Genomic DNA, 19,345 nt, shown 5'->3' with positions numbered 1-19,345 from the left:
GAGAGACAGAGACAAACGGACATTGATATTTGTTCCATTTATTTATGCATTCATTGGTTGATTCTTCTATGTGCCCTGATGGGGGATCAAACCCACAACCTTGGTGTATCAGGATGACATTCTAACCAACCGAACTAACTAGCCAAGGCTACAGTTGCATTTTTTATTGTGGTAAAGATACATAACCTGAAACTTACCATTGTAACCATTTTTAAGCGTACAGCTCAGTGGCATTAGGTATATTCACTTTGTTGTGCAACCATCACCACCATCCATAAAATTTTTTCATCTTTCTAAACTGAAACTCCATATCCATGAAGTAATGTATAATGGTTGCATTTTAAGGAATAAATAACTCAGCATAAGGCCTGGTCCTGGCTTCCACATTTACTAGGCTGATCTGGCTCTTTTACTTTTATTTATTTCATGTCTGACACTCTTATTTTTGCATGTGTAGAACTGTGTCTCTGACTACATCATATTTCTTCCACCTCAAGAACTTTAACATTTCTTGTAGACTAACAGGTAATGAATTCCCTTTATTTTTGTTTGTCTGAAAAACTCTATTTCTCTTTAACTTGTGAAGGATGTTTTTGCTGAAATAATCGAGTTGACAGTTTTTTCTCCTAACACTCTAAAGATGTCACTTATCTATTGCTTGCCTGGTTACTAATGAGAAGTCTGCTGTCATCCTTATCCCGATTCCTGTGTTGGTAGTACGTCTTTGTTTCTGGCTGACTTCAAGATTTTCTCTGTCTTTGGTTTCAGCAGTTAGGATGGTCTGTACTGTAGGGTGCATACGTGTGTGCGTGTGTGTTTATCATGTTGGGCATTCCAGAGCTTGAGCTTCTGGAATACATGGTTTGGTATCTGTCAGTAATTTTGGTGAATTCTTGGCCATTATTTCTTCTGCCCTGTCCCCATACCGCCCCCACCCCAGAGATTCCAGTTACTGCATGAGTGTTTGACCATTTAATACTGTCCTGCAAGTCTTGGATTCCCTGTTTTTCTTCCCTCACATTTTTATCTCTTTGTTTTCAGTTTGAGTAACTTCTATTGACTTATTTTCTTGCTTGTGGATTCTTTCCTCAGCTGTGTCTAGTCCATTGATGAGCCTGTTATAGGTACTCTTCACTACTGTTTTTCATTTCTCAAAGTTTTTCATGTGGCCCTCTATTAATAGTTTCTATCTCCCTAGAGAAATTACCTATATGGTTTTGCATGCTATCTGCCTTTCCCTTAAGGGTCATTAGCCATTAACATATTAATTATAGCCATTTAAGTTCACCATCTGATAGTTCTAATATCTGGGTCACATCTGATTCTGGTTCTGACAACTGCTCTGTCCCTTAGACTATGTTTTTTTTCCTTGCTTTTTTATATGTCTTGAAAAGACATATAAGACATTTGTTAAAAGCCAGGCATGTTGTATGGAATAGCAGATTCCAAGGTAATTACGTTCTGTGCTTGGAAATGAGAATATCCTTCTGTTAGGTCTTTTGAGTGGAGGTTTGTGTTAATTTAAGTGAGAAGGTTGGGCTGGAAGTAAAATCTGCTCTCTGCTTGGCTGAGTTTCCCCACTTGGCATTGGGTCTCCTCTTTGCATAGCTTTCCCAGTTGTGTCACACTGTCATTTTTACTCAATGCTTCTCAGTGTGCTGCTTGGAGAGCTGGGAAGGGGGTCACTGGTGTTCTGATTAAGCCTTGGCTTTAGCTGGGCACTGTGAGCATGAATCCTGGTGGCGCAGCCTTCCTCCAGGCGTCATGGAATGTGAGGTAGCTCACATTCCTGCCCCTTCCCTTGGGGACAGAGCTTTTTGTTTTCTCTTGTTCTCCTCCTCCAGGGACAGTGGGTGCCCCCCAGTGACCTCAAGATCCATTTGGGTTGCCCTTTCCCATGAAGATTAAGGCTTCTTTTCCCTTAGAAATGACAGGAGAAATGGGTCTGAGCTGATTTTTGGTGGTGGGCGCCACTCTGTTCCCGTAGCTGGGGATCCCCAGTGCAGCTGGCTGCAGTTCTGTGCCCTTCTTCCTGCAGATGCAGACTTCAATGCTCAATCAGAAGGACAGATAGAGGAGAGGGTCCAGTGGGGGTTCAGCAGAGGCTGCTGTTCCTCTTCCCAGCCAACACCACAGGGGAGGCTTCTCAGCATATTCCCCTGGCTTCCCTATGAGCACCTGGTAGAGGAAAAGCCTGAAAGACAGTACAGACTGTCCTGTTTGTGGTGCCCTCCTGTGAGCCCAACGTTTACCTTTAGCAATTCATTGCAAGATTCTAGCTGACTTCCTGGTTTATATGGGTTTGAGTGGTGTCCCACATAAGGAAATGCTCAGGTCTTTTTTCTTTCTGAAGATGCCTGTCTCTCTTCATATTTCAGGTTAATTGGTTGCCCTGTGATTTCAGTTCTTTCATAGGTTTAATAAGAGTAGTTACTTTGCTGTTTCTCCAGCTTTCCTCCTGTTGGAGGAGTGGAAACAACACTCCTTCAAGCTCTCTACCTCCTGCAGCTCTAAGCTGAAATATTGTTTTAATAGCACTCACCAAGTTGTGTGCCATCCTCACTCTCCTTTAAGCTGCACAACCAGCCTGGGTGAAGCACATGAGAGGTGCTCCAGGCAGAGAAGAAAATAATTTAGAAAACTTCCTGTTTACTATGCTGAATAAGCATGCCTAATTCTTCATTTTTAAGTAATCATAGGTATCATCAGGAACTCCTAATTCATTCAAGAGTGGATTCCTATCAGAGGCAGAAACAAAGTTTCTAATTTTAGATGCCTTTGAGTTCCCATGAAGACATGAATTTCCCATATGTAAAATTACAGCTCTTACTCATTTATGGGCCCTAGAAATCAGTCTTTTTATTAAAAAATAGTAATAACTCAAGGCATTGAATACAATTTAACAAGTAGTATGTCCCATACATGAAAGTATGTCTTTAAATATGTAATGAGTCAGTTTTCTCATGAAGTTGAATTTTGAGCAAATCATTCACTTACTGAGATTTGTTGCTGAGTGCTATAAAATCATTGAGAAATAAAGGTCTTCTGATTCTAATTGAAATAAATCCTTATATCAATGAAAAATACAATATTAAAAAAAACAGACAATCCTTCATGCATGGAAAAGGAATGCCATCCCACTTCCCTTCACATGTCTTCTTTTGAGGGTCCGTGTGAAGGCTGAGGATTTTGTGCACTGCATCTCTGAAGACTTCCACTATTTTAATTCATTGTCCTTTCAGGTCCAAGGAGACGTCTGAGTATTACGTTGCTTTCCTCAGTTGCATAAGTCTTTATGTAGAAAGGATTTATATTGAAGTAGGAGGGTTCTATGTCATTTGCCAACAAGCAAGAGGGCTGTTCCAGGCAATCTACCAAGGTTATTTCAATGTGAAAATACTGCTGTAAGTTAGAAGTTATGTATGATTTTTAATCCTTTGTGAGCTCTCAAAAGGAGTCTTTAGAAACACAGTAGACTATGACATATATTATAGAATTACTTTGCCTGGTAATCTGACTCATAATTAGGCATACTTAGTATAACCATATACTTATAAAAGCAACTTATAAGCATAAGCTGACATAAATGAACATAGTTTTATAATCAACTAAGAAGGCAAAGAAATGTAAATAAGCACTATAACTGTACTTAAAGTGATAAAAAGCTATCAGCCACCTATCAAACAAATGTTCCACCAGGGGGTGTAGTCTGCATTTATTCCCTTTGCAGCTACTTAGTGTGTGTACCTGAATATAGATATAAAAATAACTATTCGTATAAAGTGATTTGTAGGGTCCCATTGGCTTTCATTTTTATTCCCAGGAAGCTTTGTCTTTACATTTTATTATTACTGATTGTCAAACAAATTCAAAGTGATTTGTGACACTTTTGTTTTTCTATAAATGTTAAGTTTTTACTGTAAGCAAATATCTATAATCTTTAGGGGAATTTGCTATGAATCCTAGGTTAATCTTTTCCTATACATAGCCAGGAATCCTTCAGCAAAGGAATTGTTTCTTAGCAATGAAGATAATCTTACAAATATCCCACAACTAGAATTTGTAGATCGAGATTTCTGAGATTTCTAATTCCTTATCTCTAAGGAATTTGAAAACACCTGATTATTCTAACAAGAATACACAACAGCTAACAGTCACCAATTCCAAAATAAAATGCTTATATCAATGACACACTTACAAAATTGGTTTACCTCCCAAAAGAACACCACGTGATGAATGGAAACATTTGTTAAGACATGTTGACTTACTAAGATGTTCATATTCACAAATTTATCCAGCAAGAGATGTTACAACCACGTCAAATAACGAACGAGGACATTAGCTTTGTTTCCCTTTGCAAAATGCACATTATATTGAAGTCTCTATTGGCTCAGCATCACCCAACCACTGGGTGGCAGAGCTGTTGTCAAACACAGGAGTGAAAACTCACACCATTACAGTGAGAGGTGCTTCAACTGCTCCCCATACCCCCGTACCCTCTCGTGGTTTCTCTTGACTTTCCGCCTGTAGCTGCCCCTCTCCTGGGCAAAAGGACAGTGTTGACTGTTGCCCTATATAGGGCTAACATGGGCAGGAGGCGTCCACCAGGAGGTGTCAGTAACCCAGGGCTCCCTGGAAGGCCGCATAACAGGCTGATGAGGAAGAGCCCAGTGTTTCAGGATGTGGTACCCAGTAACGAGGTTACACAAGAGTGCACACTCGAGATGAATTCAAGTCAGACTGGAGGCATCAGTTTTCAATCTAATTCCTTGCAAACCCCTGGCAGCTTCTCTTCACAGAAGCAACGAGCCCACTCATGGTATGCCACCTAGCTTCCTCCAGGCTGTGAGAAAGGTGGTACAAACACAAGAGTCTTGATGTATCTCCACAAGAAGAATTTGCTCAATATTCCATTTTGAAATGTTTAGATTTTTAAAAAATCATACTGTGTTGTGTTTATAAACTTGGGCTCTGGAGTCTGTGAGACCTGAGTATAAGCCCTAACAAGGACTATTAACAGTTGTATGTTAGCCTCTCTACATCTCAAGTTCCATTTCTGTAAGATGAAAATGACACTGTATAGGGTTATTGTGAGGATTAAAAGAGATACTAGATGTTAAGAGCACAGTAAGCCATCAACACATGTTAAGCAATGCTGTCACTGTTTCTGTTGCTTTAAATCATGGAGTTTGCTCTAGTGGAAAGAGGCTGTTTGGATCCTTTGACCTCAAAGAAAGGGAGGTTATCACGCACTATTGATTTGATCGGCTCTTGATTATTTTTAGTGACAAAAGGTCCAGCACATATTCTGGGAGGGAATCAAAGTGTTCCCAGTGCTGCCAAGACAGTGGGGTAGAGGGCAGGGTAGGGTGAAGGAACACATTTTAAAAATTGCTCAAGCCAAAATTATCACTGATCTGATTTCCTAAACATTTGTTCTAATTCACCAAACATTTTGCTCACTGCCTTTTCATTTTCCCTTCATTTGCAAGTGCTTTGCTTTTGATGTGGTGCACACTTTAAAAATACATTATTAAGCAGACAAGCATGTCCCCCCTGGAGCTGGCACTCTTAACAAATCTCCTTTTGTGTTCTTTTGTGCTGAAGTGATTAATCATTTCAACTACCCAAGGGTTGCCGATGACTTGTCTAGATGACTCCAGTTACCACGACCCTTCCTCCCCCACCATCCACGCTGTTTTAAACATGTTAGGAATCTGCTCTTGGGTTTTTATTCATATCACATTGGGCCTATTTCATACAATAATAACTAGCGAGCCTTCCAAAGAACTCAGGGTTCATTTCTTGCCTTCTTCCAGAGTCTGAGGTTGAGGTATGTGTGGAGGGGGTAGAGAGATTTCAGAAAAAAAACACAAGGAAACGGAAAGTTAAAAAGTCAGAATGACAACTGCTATGTGGGAGACCAGGGAGGGGTTTTTATTTCACTGTCTAGAGAGAACCTGTTGCTTTGTTTATTTATTTTTCAGTGCATTGTCATCTTTACTGCATGGTGGCCGGGTTTTTCTTTCTTCTCTTTCCTTTTCCCCTCTGGTTATCTGCAATGGAGTTTCTGAACGGCTCTCATATGTGAAGCTATCTTTCACTCAGCAGGGTTTTAATCTGTAATTTGGTTTCCAGCAAGGCAGTCTGGGTAGGTTTCAGGGCACTGGTCATTTCTGAGAAACCGTTATAACATTTTTAGCTAATTTTAAAGGTTCTGTTTTAGAGAGCCCATTCTTCCCTGCCATCCCCACTACAGACATACACTGTTAAACTGAACGCAAAGGTATTTTTTGAAAACAACAAAGATACTGTTAGATCACAAGTTACTGCCAGAGGAGGGAAAGCTAAACTAGCTCATAAAGTAAATAGGTAGATACAACCATTTTGACAGTGTTCCATCAATTAATATAAAATCCTGGGGTGGTTTCTTAAAAAAGTATGTACTTTATATATAGAAATATGTCTATATTTGAGACTGTTAGAAGATATTTACCAGTAGCTGAAGAATAGATTTTTTAAATTAATGTATAATAAATTGGCAATAAGCAGGCTGATCTCAAGATTTTAAAATCAGGTTTCAGAAGCCAAATCAATGCTTCTAGAAAAATACTTTAAAGTTAGGAATAGAATATAAAATCCTTAATATGTTACAGACCTTTAATTTAGAATTATAATAACATATAAGGCACTTAAGAAAAATTTGGAATGTTAGTGAACTACCCAGAGATTACAGCTTCTGTAACTTTCTAACAAATGCAGAGAGAGATTTTTTTTAAGAGGATGGACAGGGGAAGAGGAAAGGAAACAATAATAAATAAAACAAATCACCTGGTTTTAGCATATGACAATGATTTTCAAACTAGTATCTGGAGACATAGGAAGAGATGCACCTTTCCTGATTTCCATTCAGAAAGTAAAGGTGATTAGCACAGCAGCACTTGGTAGAGGCACGGTCTCCAGAGAGGGGAGGTGCTGGGCGGTAGGACTGACTGGTCCTGCGAACCAGTCCCTACCTGGGTGGTAGGACATTCGCCCCTGCGAATGCAGGAGGTCCCCGTAGGCCCAGGAACGGAGCTATGCAAGAACAGGGAGACACCTCAGGTTCAGGAGAGAGTTAACTTGGGACATCAAAGAATGGCGACACCGGGTCACCTATTCTGACATTATAAACTGTGTGAATAGCTTTAAAGATCAGAACAAAACAACATGCAGGTAAACATGTGAGCATATCCTGAAAGTTATGGAAAATGTTTGTTCCAACCCCTGTATTTTCAAAATGCTTTACATTTCACTGCATCCAACAACCATAAAAACAAAAGAATTACACAGCTATAAAATCAAGTTTATCAGAATAAATAAAACAACATATAAATGAAATAGCAAAAAAAAATTAGGTTTCTAAGTTTTTTACGGTTATAATACTCCAGTATAAGAACTAAAGGTAATTATGTCTCATTTCAGATATATGATTAATATCTAGATGGTCTGATTTTTCAAGGCCTGTATCTTCTCAATCCTCAAATTATCATTTTATATCTTAGAAATTATTTTACACTTTCCTATGTATACACAATAGTAATTTGCAGCAAACTGGTATAATTTCACAACCCTCAATTTGATAAAAATAACAAAGGCCTGAGTGTGATTTTTATAAAAATAATACAATTTTAAAATGAATGTCTTGAGTTGATCACTTTGGACGTGTTTTAACTGTTCCAAGAACTGCTTTACACAGAACACATTAGCAGTGAAAATAGCTTTGACTCCCAGCCCTTGATTCTACAACAGCAACATGGTAATTAGCCAAATTATCACTGTGAATTTATTATCTTGATTCTTCAACTTGTACATTACACTTATTATCTATCAAAATGAAAAACTCAGGCTCATGAAAGGTAATCAGAGTACAAGTGGCAGACACAAGAGCTCGAGCTTTCCTGGGGCCGCCAGACCCCCTTTCACTCCCAGTCCTCAGGCATGAGGAAGCGGAACAGGCTCTTCATATCTGGGCTACTGCTAAGGAGTTCTCCTGTGCCCAGGTAACAGCACAGCCCTGGCAGGCATTGGAGAGCTGGTGTTTTAAATAAAGAACACTTCAACCTTTTTTGTTGCAGGACTGGAAGGATGGCAGGGTGGGGAGCAGGAACAGACACTGAGTAACAGGTCAAAGTCATTCATTCATTATTTTTCACCTACTTATTCAGTATTTATTAATATTAAACATCTACTATGTGCCAGTCATTTTGCTAGCCCCTGGAGATAGGCAGTAACAGCCTAATGAGGGCAAGAAAGACCAGGGTGACTCAGTAAGAATAAGAATAAAGGGTACCTGGGAAATACAGAATAGGAGCATCATTTATTAAGTCACACTTTGGGAATCAGGAAGGTTTCCTGGAGAAACTGACATCCAAAGTGAGGCCTGGAAGATAAGCAGGGGACAGTTGGCTGAATTTGGGGCCAGGCATAGACAGAGCATATTCTAAGGACTGGGAAGAGCATGAGTTAAGCCCAAAGGTGAGGAGGGAGGAGTGGCACCATGCTTCCAGAAATGTAGTATGGAGTGTGAGGTAGGCAGGGGCAGGAGATGGGCTGCATGGCCTGCCGGGCAGGGGCATGTGTGGCTCTGCAGACACATCCCAGAATGTGACTCTACCCTGAGCCTAGGGGAATCATTCAAATGTTTTAAGTAAACATGCTCTGGAAAGCTGATTCTACCTTCATGGTGGACAGCAGGCTGGAGCCAGACAGTAGGCTGTAAGCCAGAGAGGAAGTCTCAGAATAATCTAGGTCAATGAAGTCTACCTTGGAAAGGGAAGGAGTCACAAGGAATATAGCATGGAAGACTTCTATTTTGAAAGATGGAAATAAGGTATACATGTTCATTTTGAGGACAAGAGTCATAGAGAGTGAGGTTAGAAGAAACCTGGAGAGAGGGGGTGCTTGTAGCTCCTGCAGGGGTGCAAGGGTGGATGGGACTCTGAGAAAAAGGCACAGGGATTTGCACCAAATAGGGGGAGGGATGCATCCTGAAACAGGAAAGAGGGAAGAAAGGGTGTGGGGGGGATTCAGGTCCATCAGCAAACTGGAATGTGGGAGCTCCAGGAAGGCCGTGTCTGTGTCTGTGTGTCCACTGCTCTCCCCCAGGGCCTAGAACAGTTTGACTAAGCCAGGCATTCCCACCATATGAAACTGGTGCTTGGGGACAAAAAGGTCTCAGTCTCTCTGCATATATACAGACCCACATACCATACAGAAACAGATGTACAGTATGTCTGTGGTAATGGAATGTCATTGGGAGTGATTAGGAAAAGAGTGTCTAAAATGGTTCCTCAGGGACTGATCATGAACACGGTTGAAAAAGACTGACAAGGGTGAAATGCCTGCAGCCAGTGATGAGGCCTAGTGAGCACCACAACAGTGAGCTCCAGAGAGAGTAAGTCACACCCTGAGGGAGATGGAATAGTCCAGCTATCATGATCCTGCCCTGGAAGTGGGATTAAGCATAAATGACTGGTCATAACAGGCTGGCTGCCTGAAGCGGTCCATAGCCCAGTCCCCAGCGCTGACTGGTAGAGAGAAGGTTTGACTGCTCCATCCCAGAAGTCCTGGAAGGACTCAGGGCTGATGAGGACTCTGGGACTGAACAAAGGACCAAGCATGATGGTGCCCTGCTGACAGAGGGAGACCAGAGGCACTGTCCACAGAGGGACCTGGCTTGGAGGAAGGCAATGACTAGTGCATGGCAGTGCCAGCCACAGGCTGAAACTGGGGAGAGACGCGGTGATCTTAGGGAATCTGATGGGACAGTAACGACATTAATAGGTCTTGGTGACTTGTATTCTAGGACCTGTTTGTGAGGACCAGCTGCCTGATAGAATTTCCAGGTCAGAGAGACAGTCAAAAAATACAGGGCAGAGGTGAAGAAGGTCACAGGACCTCTATGCTGAAAGTGCTATAACACAAAGGCTTTATACACACACACACACTCCAAAATACTTCTGCAAACAAGTAGAATTATATCTGCCTTTGTATTTTTAATACTAATATCACTTCAGCAAGTAGTTTAATATTTTATGCTTCTTAATACTCTAAAGTATTCTTTATTAAAAGACTTAATATATAATAATGCATAAATCATTTTCAGTTCTGATATTCTTTAAGTTGGTTCTATTAAACACATTTAGCAAAGGACATAAGCAAGTTGGCTGGATAGTAATGCATATTAGCATCTCACTGTAGGAGAAAAGCACTTAAAAGAAGCCTAAATTAAATGTCTGAAACACTGAAGGAAAACACTGAAGAGGATACAAATAAATGAAGCATATACCACACTCATGGTTTAGAAGAATTAATATTGTTAAAATGTTCCTACTACACAAAGCAATATACTGATTCAATGCAATCCCTATCAAAACACCAATGGCATTTTTCAAGAAAGTAAAACAAATAATCCTGTAATTTACATAAAACCACAAAGGACTCCAAAATAACCAAAGCAATCTTGAGAAAGAAGAACAAAGTTAAAAGTATCATGTTACCTGATATCAAACTATACTACAAGTCTGTAGTAATAAAAACAGCATGGTACTGGCACAAAAACAGACACATCAATCAATTCAAAAGAATAGAAAGCCCAGAAATAAATCCATGTGTATCTGGTCAATTAATCTATGACAAAGAAAGCAAGAATATACAATGTGTAAAGACAATCTATTCCATAAATGGTGTTGGGAAAATTAGACAGATAAATGCAAAAATTAAATTAGACCACCTTCTTATACCATATGCAAGAATAAACTCAAAATGGATTGAAAACTTAAATATAGGACCCAAAACCATAAACTTCCTAGAAGAAACCATAAGCAGTAAACTCTGACATCACTCTTAGTAATATTTTTTTCTGATATATCTTCTCAGGCAGGGAAACAAAAGAAAAAGTAAATGGGATTACATGAAACCAAAAACTTCCTGTACAGCAAAGAAAACCATCAACAAAATGAAAAGACAATCTACTGAATATGAGAAGATATTTGCCAATGATACATCCAATTAGGGATTAATATCCAAAATATATAAAGAACTTATACAACTCACCATAAAAAATAACAATCTGACTAAAAATGGGCAGAGGACCTGAACAGACACTTCTCCAAAGAAGATATATAGATGGCCAATAGACATATTAAAAAAAGTTCAACATCATCAGGGAAAGGCAAATTAAAACCACAGTAAGATATCATGTCATGCCTGCCAGAATGGCTGTCATCAATAAATTAATAAGCAACAGAGAATATGGAAACAAAGGAACCTTGTGCACTAGTGGTGGGAACGTAAAATTGGTGCAGTCACTATGGAGTGACTGTATGGAGGTCCTAGAAAAAAATTAAGAATACAACTACCATATGACTCAGCAATCCTACTTCTGGTCATTTATGCAAAGAAATCCAAAAGAGTAATTTAAAAAGATAAATGCACCTCTATGTTTATTGCAGCATTCACATTATTTACAATAGTCAAGATATGGAAGGAAACTAAGTGTCCACTGATAGATGACTGGATAAATAAGATGTAGTATGTATATAAATTAGGTTATTACTTAGTTGTGAATGAGAATGATATCTTACCACTTGTGACAGCATGGGTGGACCTATAGGGTGTTATGCTAAGTGAAGTAAGTCAGACAGAGAAAGACAAATGCCATATGATTTCACTTAAATGTAGAGTCTAAGATACAAAACAAACAAGAGAGAAACAAACTTATAGATACAGAGAACAAATTGATGGTCACCAGATAGAAGAGAAGTTAAGGAGATGAGTGAAAAAAGTAAAAGGGATTAAGATGTATAACTTGCTAGTTATAAAGATAGTCACAGGGGTTTAAAGTATAGCACAGGGAATATAGCCAATAATATTGTAATAACCATGTATGATATCATGTGGGTACTACTTACTGGGGTGATCACTCCACAAGGTATATAAATGTCTAATCAGTATGTTGTACACCTGAAACTAATATAATCTTGTATGGCAACTATAATTGGAAATAAATATTTTTAAAAAGTAAAAAGAGTATGTCCTTGAGGAGAATTTATACATTTGAAAGTATTTTGGACATTATAATTTTACATGTATTAATATTTTCAAACCTATATAGTAAAATAAAAACAGTACTGCAAATGGTAAACCTCATTCATTAATAAAGATGAGAACCTGCACTTTTTATTCTACATGATCTAAGTTTAAGCACTTATTTTTCTGAAAATTAAGACTTGCCGAAATATAAACAAGCAAAATAAGGATGCCATAAAACCTGAATGAAATATACACTGTGTTGTCCAATGGACCACATGCCCTCCATTTCAGCACAGCGACTGTCTCTCCACTTCTGTGCCACCACCTGCATTTCTGTGTTGTTGGGGCTAGATTCCACAAACCACCTTTCCTAAGGACTGGAGCTGAAAGAGGTGTGTCTACATTTTCTCCCCACACTCCGTTTCTAATTCACTCATCCCACAAGCCTCTGCTGGGTCCCTGCTGTGTGTCCAGCAGGTGTTCTTAGGCACTGAGTAAATCTATCTTTTTTAGTTATATTCAATATTATTACTTCTTTTGTTGTGTTGATGTACCTTTCAAGGCTAGAGCAACAGGAAATCTAGTGTTTTTAATGCCTTGGTCTTCAAACGTAGTGCTGAAGTTCTCCAAGTATCTTCACAAGAACCTGTGAAGCCGTGTCTCTGACATTACCAGACACCTGGCCCGTCAAGCACTCTGTCTGGCAACACGCTCCCTTCGCACCCTCCTAGTGTTTGCAGCCCAGGTGCAGGAGGGGTGCTCAGCACCTCTGGTTTCAATCACAGCCAGTGGCATCTAGTTTTGGTTAACACTCTATTCGTGTGCTTCTTCCTTTTTTCCAGTGACATATAGACAAACACCCACGAAAAGATACTGATTGAGGCATTAGAACTCACCCTTTAGGACAGGAAATATATTCCCACAGACCTTCAGCTACTTGGGCTGCTAATATTCCCTTGATCTCTATCCCCATGTAAATATCTTTGTGATTTTTCATGGTACAGATTAGAACGAGACAGGGAAATATACAAAGGTAAAGCTCTTCATTCACAATGGAAGTTTCAGTACCTCCAGGATTCCTTTGGCCATCCTTCCAAAATGCCTGGGATCAGAACAGATCCTGAATTACAGTGGTCTCCTGCTCCAGCTCTGTTAGAAACGGAACACCTCCAGCATCATTACAAAGCCGAATGGCCCAGAAACACAGGAGCAGGCTGTGGGACTCCCTCACAGGCACTAGGGCGCCCTCTAGGCAGGCAGAAGTAGAGCCATTTAAGTAGGGCTTTTGATTTCAACCAAAAGGACAAATATAATAAAATCTAGTAAAAATGCAGAAAGAAAAATCAAAACAAAACACTACCAAGCGAAGCTAATTTATCTTGGATAAGGCTTGTAGGTTTTGCTCAGTGAATTTCTCTATACCTATGTCCTGTTCCACTCCCTTTTGCTTTGATTTTATTTTACTACAACCAGCAATGGGATGTACTAATGGGGCCACCCTATAATTATACTCAGGTTGATTTTGCCATTTGTGGGCTTCTTTTTGTCGCTAGTAACATCTTTACTGTTTTAACAAATGAAATAAGTTATAAAGGAAAAGCCTGTCTGGTCTGAAGCAGAGGAGGTCTGACCTAGGTCCAGCTCTGAAAGTGGCCCAAACAGGTCACTTAAAACAAGTCATCTCTTCATTCTCCAGTTCTCTAGGGTGGCTAACATTTTCATTTGGGTTAAGGAGCATGTGGACGTTGAAGCACACAGTTCCTCTTTGGCCCACCACGCAATGATCTGAACACACTGGGCGGGGGAGGGCATGATGACCTGCATTACTGTTCTCAATTCTCCTCACTCACGCATCTCCCAAGGTCACATTGGAGTCTTGTCCATGAGGTTCCCTGGCTTCTAGAAAACTTGGGAAACGGAGTTCCCTTTATTTGTTGGAAGTCTGTTCAACTACTATGTCAGAAAATTGGTTTAGGTCTCCAGAATTTAAACAACTACCAGTTACCTGCTTCATGTAAACAGAAATGCAAATCTATGCAGATAGTCACTATAAATATTTCACAGGATTCTAGCATTAATGACTAAAGATGAAAGCCAAGGAGGTAATCTGCTCAGATGTTGCACTGAAATTGTCTCTAAATTCACCCCTTAAATCCGAACCAGAATCTCCCACACTGGTCTCTTATTACAAAGGCTCACTCGTCATGAGAGTTCTGCCCCTCAACAACTGCCATCTAAACCTGTCTTGCATAAAATCTGTGCATCCTAGGATCCAGCCCTGCATGACCCCATTAAGTTGTAAGTGGATTTTATTTGCTGAACAAATGTTAACGCCATTCTATGTTAATGGATAATGCTATGAAAAAGCACCTGAGTACTACAGGACTGGAGCCCTTAGGGGTGAAATATTGTATAACTTGGAAAGCTGTCTGTTATAAACATATGTCAGCCATGAGGGTTTCCAGCCCTTATCACACATGTTCATAAAACTCAGTTATAATTTCTCCCTCAGTTAAGTGAATTTTGTAATAATACACAAATTTATTAAGTTCCAGGATTAAAATTCTCTTAGTAAGAATAAAAAATAATTACACTTTAGAACATAATGTAATATTTAAATGACTTAAAAACAGTCACCTCAGCAAAAACAAGAGAAGGGAGAAAAAAAGAAGTTTAAAAATAAGGTTGGTAATATTGGCCATAAAACCTTTGTGAGTTCAAGTGCATAAACACAGGAGCTAGCACTTCTGAACTTCATAAACATGTTAAGAATGGAAAACCTCCCATTCACAGCAAAATGCCTGAGTGGTTTCATTAATAAACCAGGGAGTGAGGGAGGTTGGGGGTGAGGGGGAATATTGCTTCTTAATTTAATAAAACACCGTAGTTGTTAAGAAACAGAGAGAATGCTGGTGCCAGATGGTGCTTGTTAAAATCCCAGCTCTACCATTTACTAACTCTGTGACCTTGGGTAAGTTGTGTTTAACTTCTTGCCTCAGTTTTTTCATCTGTGAAATGGGGATGTTAACAGTGCCTCCGTCTGGGCTGCTGTGATGGTTCAGTGAATTAACACCTACAAGGAACTTATGTCTTACACTCCATAAATGTTAGCTCTTCATCATTTGTTAGTTGGTACTATATGTTGGTACTATATGTGGTACCTACATACCACATATGTAGGTACTGTATGTGGTATTTACTGAAAATGAAAAAGGATCTGAATGGAAACCATGGCCTTCCTCACCAGAAGTCTCTGAATCCACTGACACCATTTTCTCAAGTCTGGATTCTGTCCAATCTCTTCACAGAACCAGCACCAAAGTAAGTCACCAATGACCTTTACATCATATGTCCTATCCATTGGGTGGTTTTCCATCCTTGTCTCTCTTGTCCGCTCGGAAATTCTGAGCACTGTTGAGCTTAAAACTCTCTTTCCATGGATTCTATGACTTTTCACTGTCACAATTTTCCCTCAGTGTCTCTGGCCACTCCCTCTCACCTTCATTTGCCACTAAATCTTCCTTTCCCTGACCTTTGAATGTTAGAATTTAAATGCTGATTGCTTCTTGGTCTCTAGTCTCTCTCCAGGCAAATTAACTCATTTCTATGGTTTTATTACCAACATGCTAATTAATCTAAAATGTTGGTCTATAGCTCAGACCTCTGTTCTGAGCTCTAAACTCATGTGTGTTATTTACAATTCTCCATGATATTGGAATGTCTCAAAAGATACTTCAAACTCAATGTGTCTAAAAATAATTTGTGATTTCTTCTCTACCCTTAAAACCAGCAGCTCCCTCAGTGTTCCCATGTCTGTGAGTATCCCACAAAGCATCTCCCATCTGGACATTGGCAATAGCCTCCCATTCCTTTTCTTCTTCTCTCTTCCCTTCAATCCATTCTCTGTAGCAGCCACAGTAGTGCATTTAAATTGCCAATCTGATCACACCCTCTCTGCTCACATCCTTCACTGGCTCCCTGTGCTTCTGGGATTCTGAACATGGCCAAGAAGGTACCACATATTCAGCTTCTCCCACCTAGCTTTATCCACCTGCTCTCTAACCACTCTGGCCCTTTTTAGCCTTTCTGGGTCTCTAACAAGCCAAGCTCTTGCATTTCTTCTGCTTGGAACCCTCACCATTCTTCTCCTTGGGCTGATTTCCTATTCATTCTCCAATGATCAGTTCAAATGTTGTTTCCTCAAGGAAGCTGTTCCTGACCCAAAACTGGGCTGTGAACCCTATAGTAAATGAGCTCTCATAAAACCCTAGGTATTCATCACAATGAACATTTTACATTTATTTATAAAATTTTAAAAAACTCAGTAGCTATATCTTTTGTCGGTTTGAAGAGGGCAAGGAGTCATGTCTATTTGGCCCACCATTGTTCTCCCAGTATCTCCCATGTGGAAAGGGCATGTTAATACATGTTAAGTGAGTACCTCAATTTTCAACATTTTAAGGCATTTTTTATGACCCTGCTCTTACTCCATGACAAAAGGGAACCATCATTTTCACGTGATGGCTGCAAGTAACAGGTACCTCTGGTGACCTTGGATCAGAAGAGGAGAGAAACTGATAAGGAAAACTGGGCTCCACAGAGAGCAGCCATGGAAACCCAGCACTAAAAAGGCTAGTACATCACGTCCATGATGGATAGCAAATAGAATGTTTGTGAGCTGTCAGAATGATACTTATCTTTCTTCTTTAGAGGGTTCTTTCAATCACTCACTCATTAATTTATGCAGCAAAATTGTGAATTATAAATTTCACACACTGGGGCCACAATGTAGGAGGGACACTGATGTGTAACAGACACACAACAAATACAATAGGCTGTGACTGAGAAGGAGCCCTGTGCTTGCATGTGGAGGAGAGGATGTGCTTAGGATAAGAGGGGAAGTTGATCCTGGAGAATGACTGGTACAAGCAAGGCAGGGGACTGTCAGAAAAACAGTCCAAGGAAAACAGGAACACTGTCACAGTCTTCTAGGAGCTACTTTAATACCTTTAATACGGTAAGGAGAGAGGCTCACCTACACAGTTCTAGCACCGCCGACACCTCTGTTTCTTCCAACTCTCTAGTGCCTCCCATCCTGGACCACATTTCATGGGCTACAGGAAGAGTAGAACTTACAGACAGCTCAGGTGTCTGCTATTGAAGTCATCATCTCCACATCTCCACTACCCTTAACCTTGCATATGCATATAAATCAATTATCTGGTCAGTCCAGGCTTTCCCTTCTGTTCCATGCCTGAATCGAGGTGGACTGTGGCAATGGCAGACCAGTGCTGTGATGTAGCAGGGGGTCAGTATCATGGGAATGTAGGAAGTGGGTAAAGGAGTATGAGGCTTGCATTAGCTCTCTTAAGGAAAAGAAATAATGCTTTAAATTCTTGGCTGTAGCATTCAGTTTTATCTTAGGTGGATTTTACATTACTTAAACTATATCCTTTTGGTCTGTGAATTACTCAAGCTCCTACTCAAACTTTAAGCTCTGTTTGGAGTATGGAGAAGAAAGGTCAAGTGACAGATTTCTTCTATATCCTCAGAGGAGATAAGAAAGGATAAGAAAGGGTAGAGTTTTTAAAAATAGCAACACCACAGAAAGGATTGACGTGTTCTGGTATTATTATTTTGCAGATGTAAACACCATAACCCATCAAAGGAAGACTGTGTAAACACTGAACATTTGGACTCAAACAGGAAAGCATGTTGAAACAGAAAAACAGAAAGAGTATATCAGTATCTTACACTATCTGTTCTGTGATCTGAAACAAAACTCCAGGAGAGAGAATACATAGAGATAAAATACAATGTGTATTTTATTTAACATACACTTAAATGCTAGAAAATAATCTACCCACTCTGACAATTGTTTTCTGTATAAATCTCTGCCAGAAAAACAAAAATTAGTATTAATTCAACAAATCAAACTTTAATTAATTCTTTTGGTCAACTTGACTTAAAAGATTTATGATATAAGACTTTAGGAAGAAAATATAAAATACTCTGCCCCTGAAAAAAATTAGATGGTTTGTGTAAAATTTTAATCAAATAATCATATTACTGTAATACACTAGAAATTCAAGAAAACGTGTGTAAGATACCCAAAACTTAGAAACATATTCAAATAAAATTTTTTTCTTTATAGTCAATTGCCATACCATCTGGTTTAATTTGCCTTTGTGTTTTGCTGAATGTGGTATCAGCTTTCTGAGAACTGTATATTACTAGGTTGTGCTCCTAAAAAATTTGAGTGGGGAAAAAATATGGGATGAAGATTATACATCCTGATTCTAAGTTTGGATACTTAGGAAAACGCTAACATGGTACAACAGCCCAAACTAAGTGAAGCTGGGTGTGAAACGGCTGGTGGAGGACGTCCACTCACAATGACGCTGATGACAAGGACAGGTTTACAAGAGTAGCACACAAAGTAATAACATGCAAAACAATATAGAAATAAATCTTCAGACTCTGAGACACCTCTTTGTCAGAGTGCTCCTGATTCTAATTAAGTTGAGAAAAAAAATTAACAAGGCAACCCTGATTGACTGGAAAGTACAAACAATTAAAGGATGCTTCTAAACAGTAGAGTGATTAATGGAGGCATCCAAATGTGAGCACAATCACGTCCTTCATCTCAATGCTGTTCTTCTGATTTCCAGCTGATCACTGTAATACAGTGTCATCTCGGCCCATGCAGAAGCACCAGACTGAGGTGTAGCTCCTAGATTTCTGAAACAAGTTGTTTCATAAAGTGTCATTTAGGCAACTAAAGTGATTACCCTCAGAAAAGGTCAATGCCAAACAACAAACAAACAGGGTCCCTTAGACAATGCAGTCACATGACTCCTTTCTGTTTGGAATCTGTGCCCAATTAGTTGAGAAGATTTGTAAAGGAATATCCTTACCCGGATTATTTCTTCCACACAAATGTTGGTTTCTCCAGATCTACTCTCCTGAAAGCAAAGGGGAAAAAAAACAAAACAAATTAAGCCTGACAGTCTAGATTTGTGGTTACAAAGAAAAGATGACACATAGGCTTCCAAAGTTAATAAAGCTTGGATTGGGGAAATGCCTAAACTGGGACATACTGATAAGTTTCTTTCCTTAATTGGATAGCTCCCACCACAGTTGACCGCTCTCCCTCCCGGCACTGTGCACTGCAGGGACAGGCCTGCCGAGAATGCCAGACACGCCCTGGGGCTCAGCCCTGGGCCACACAACCACACTGACTCTAAGCCAGTCAGGATGTTAGGAGTAT

General features: G+C 39.7%; 1 protein-coding gene across 1 annotated transcript in view; it reads right to left on the bottom strand.

The window, feature by feature from the left end:
• AFF3 (AF4/FMR2 family member 3) overlaps positions 1-19,345 on the bottom strand; it is a 547,917-nt gene that overhangs the window by 265,047 nt on the left and 263,525 nt on the right. The window contains exon 7 of the mRNA XM_036028289.1: positions 18,993-19,040. Within this exon, the coding sequence (XP_035884182.1) occupies positions 18,993-19,040 (48 nt within the window). The remainder of the gene's footprint in view (positions 1-18,992; positions 19,041-19,345) is intronic.

Source organism: Phyllostomus discolor, chromosome 6 (genome assembly GCF_004126475.2).
Source record: "Phyllostomus discolor isolate MPI-MPIP mPhyDis1 chromosome 6, mPhyDis1.pri.v3, whole genome shotgun sequence".
Lineage (NCBI taxonomy): Eukaryota > Metazoa > Chordata > Mammalia > Chiroptera > Phyllostomidae > Phyllostomus > Phyllostomus discolor.
This window is presented reverse-complemented; position numbering and strand designations above follow the sequence as displayed.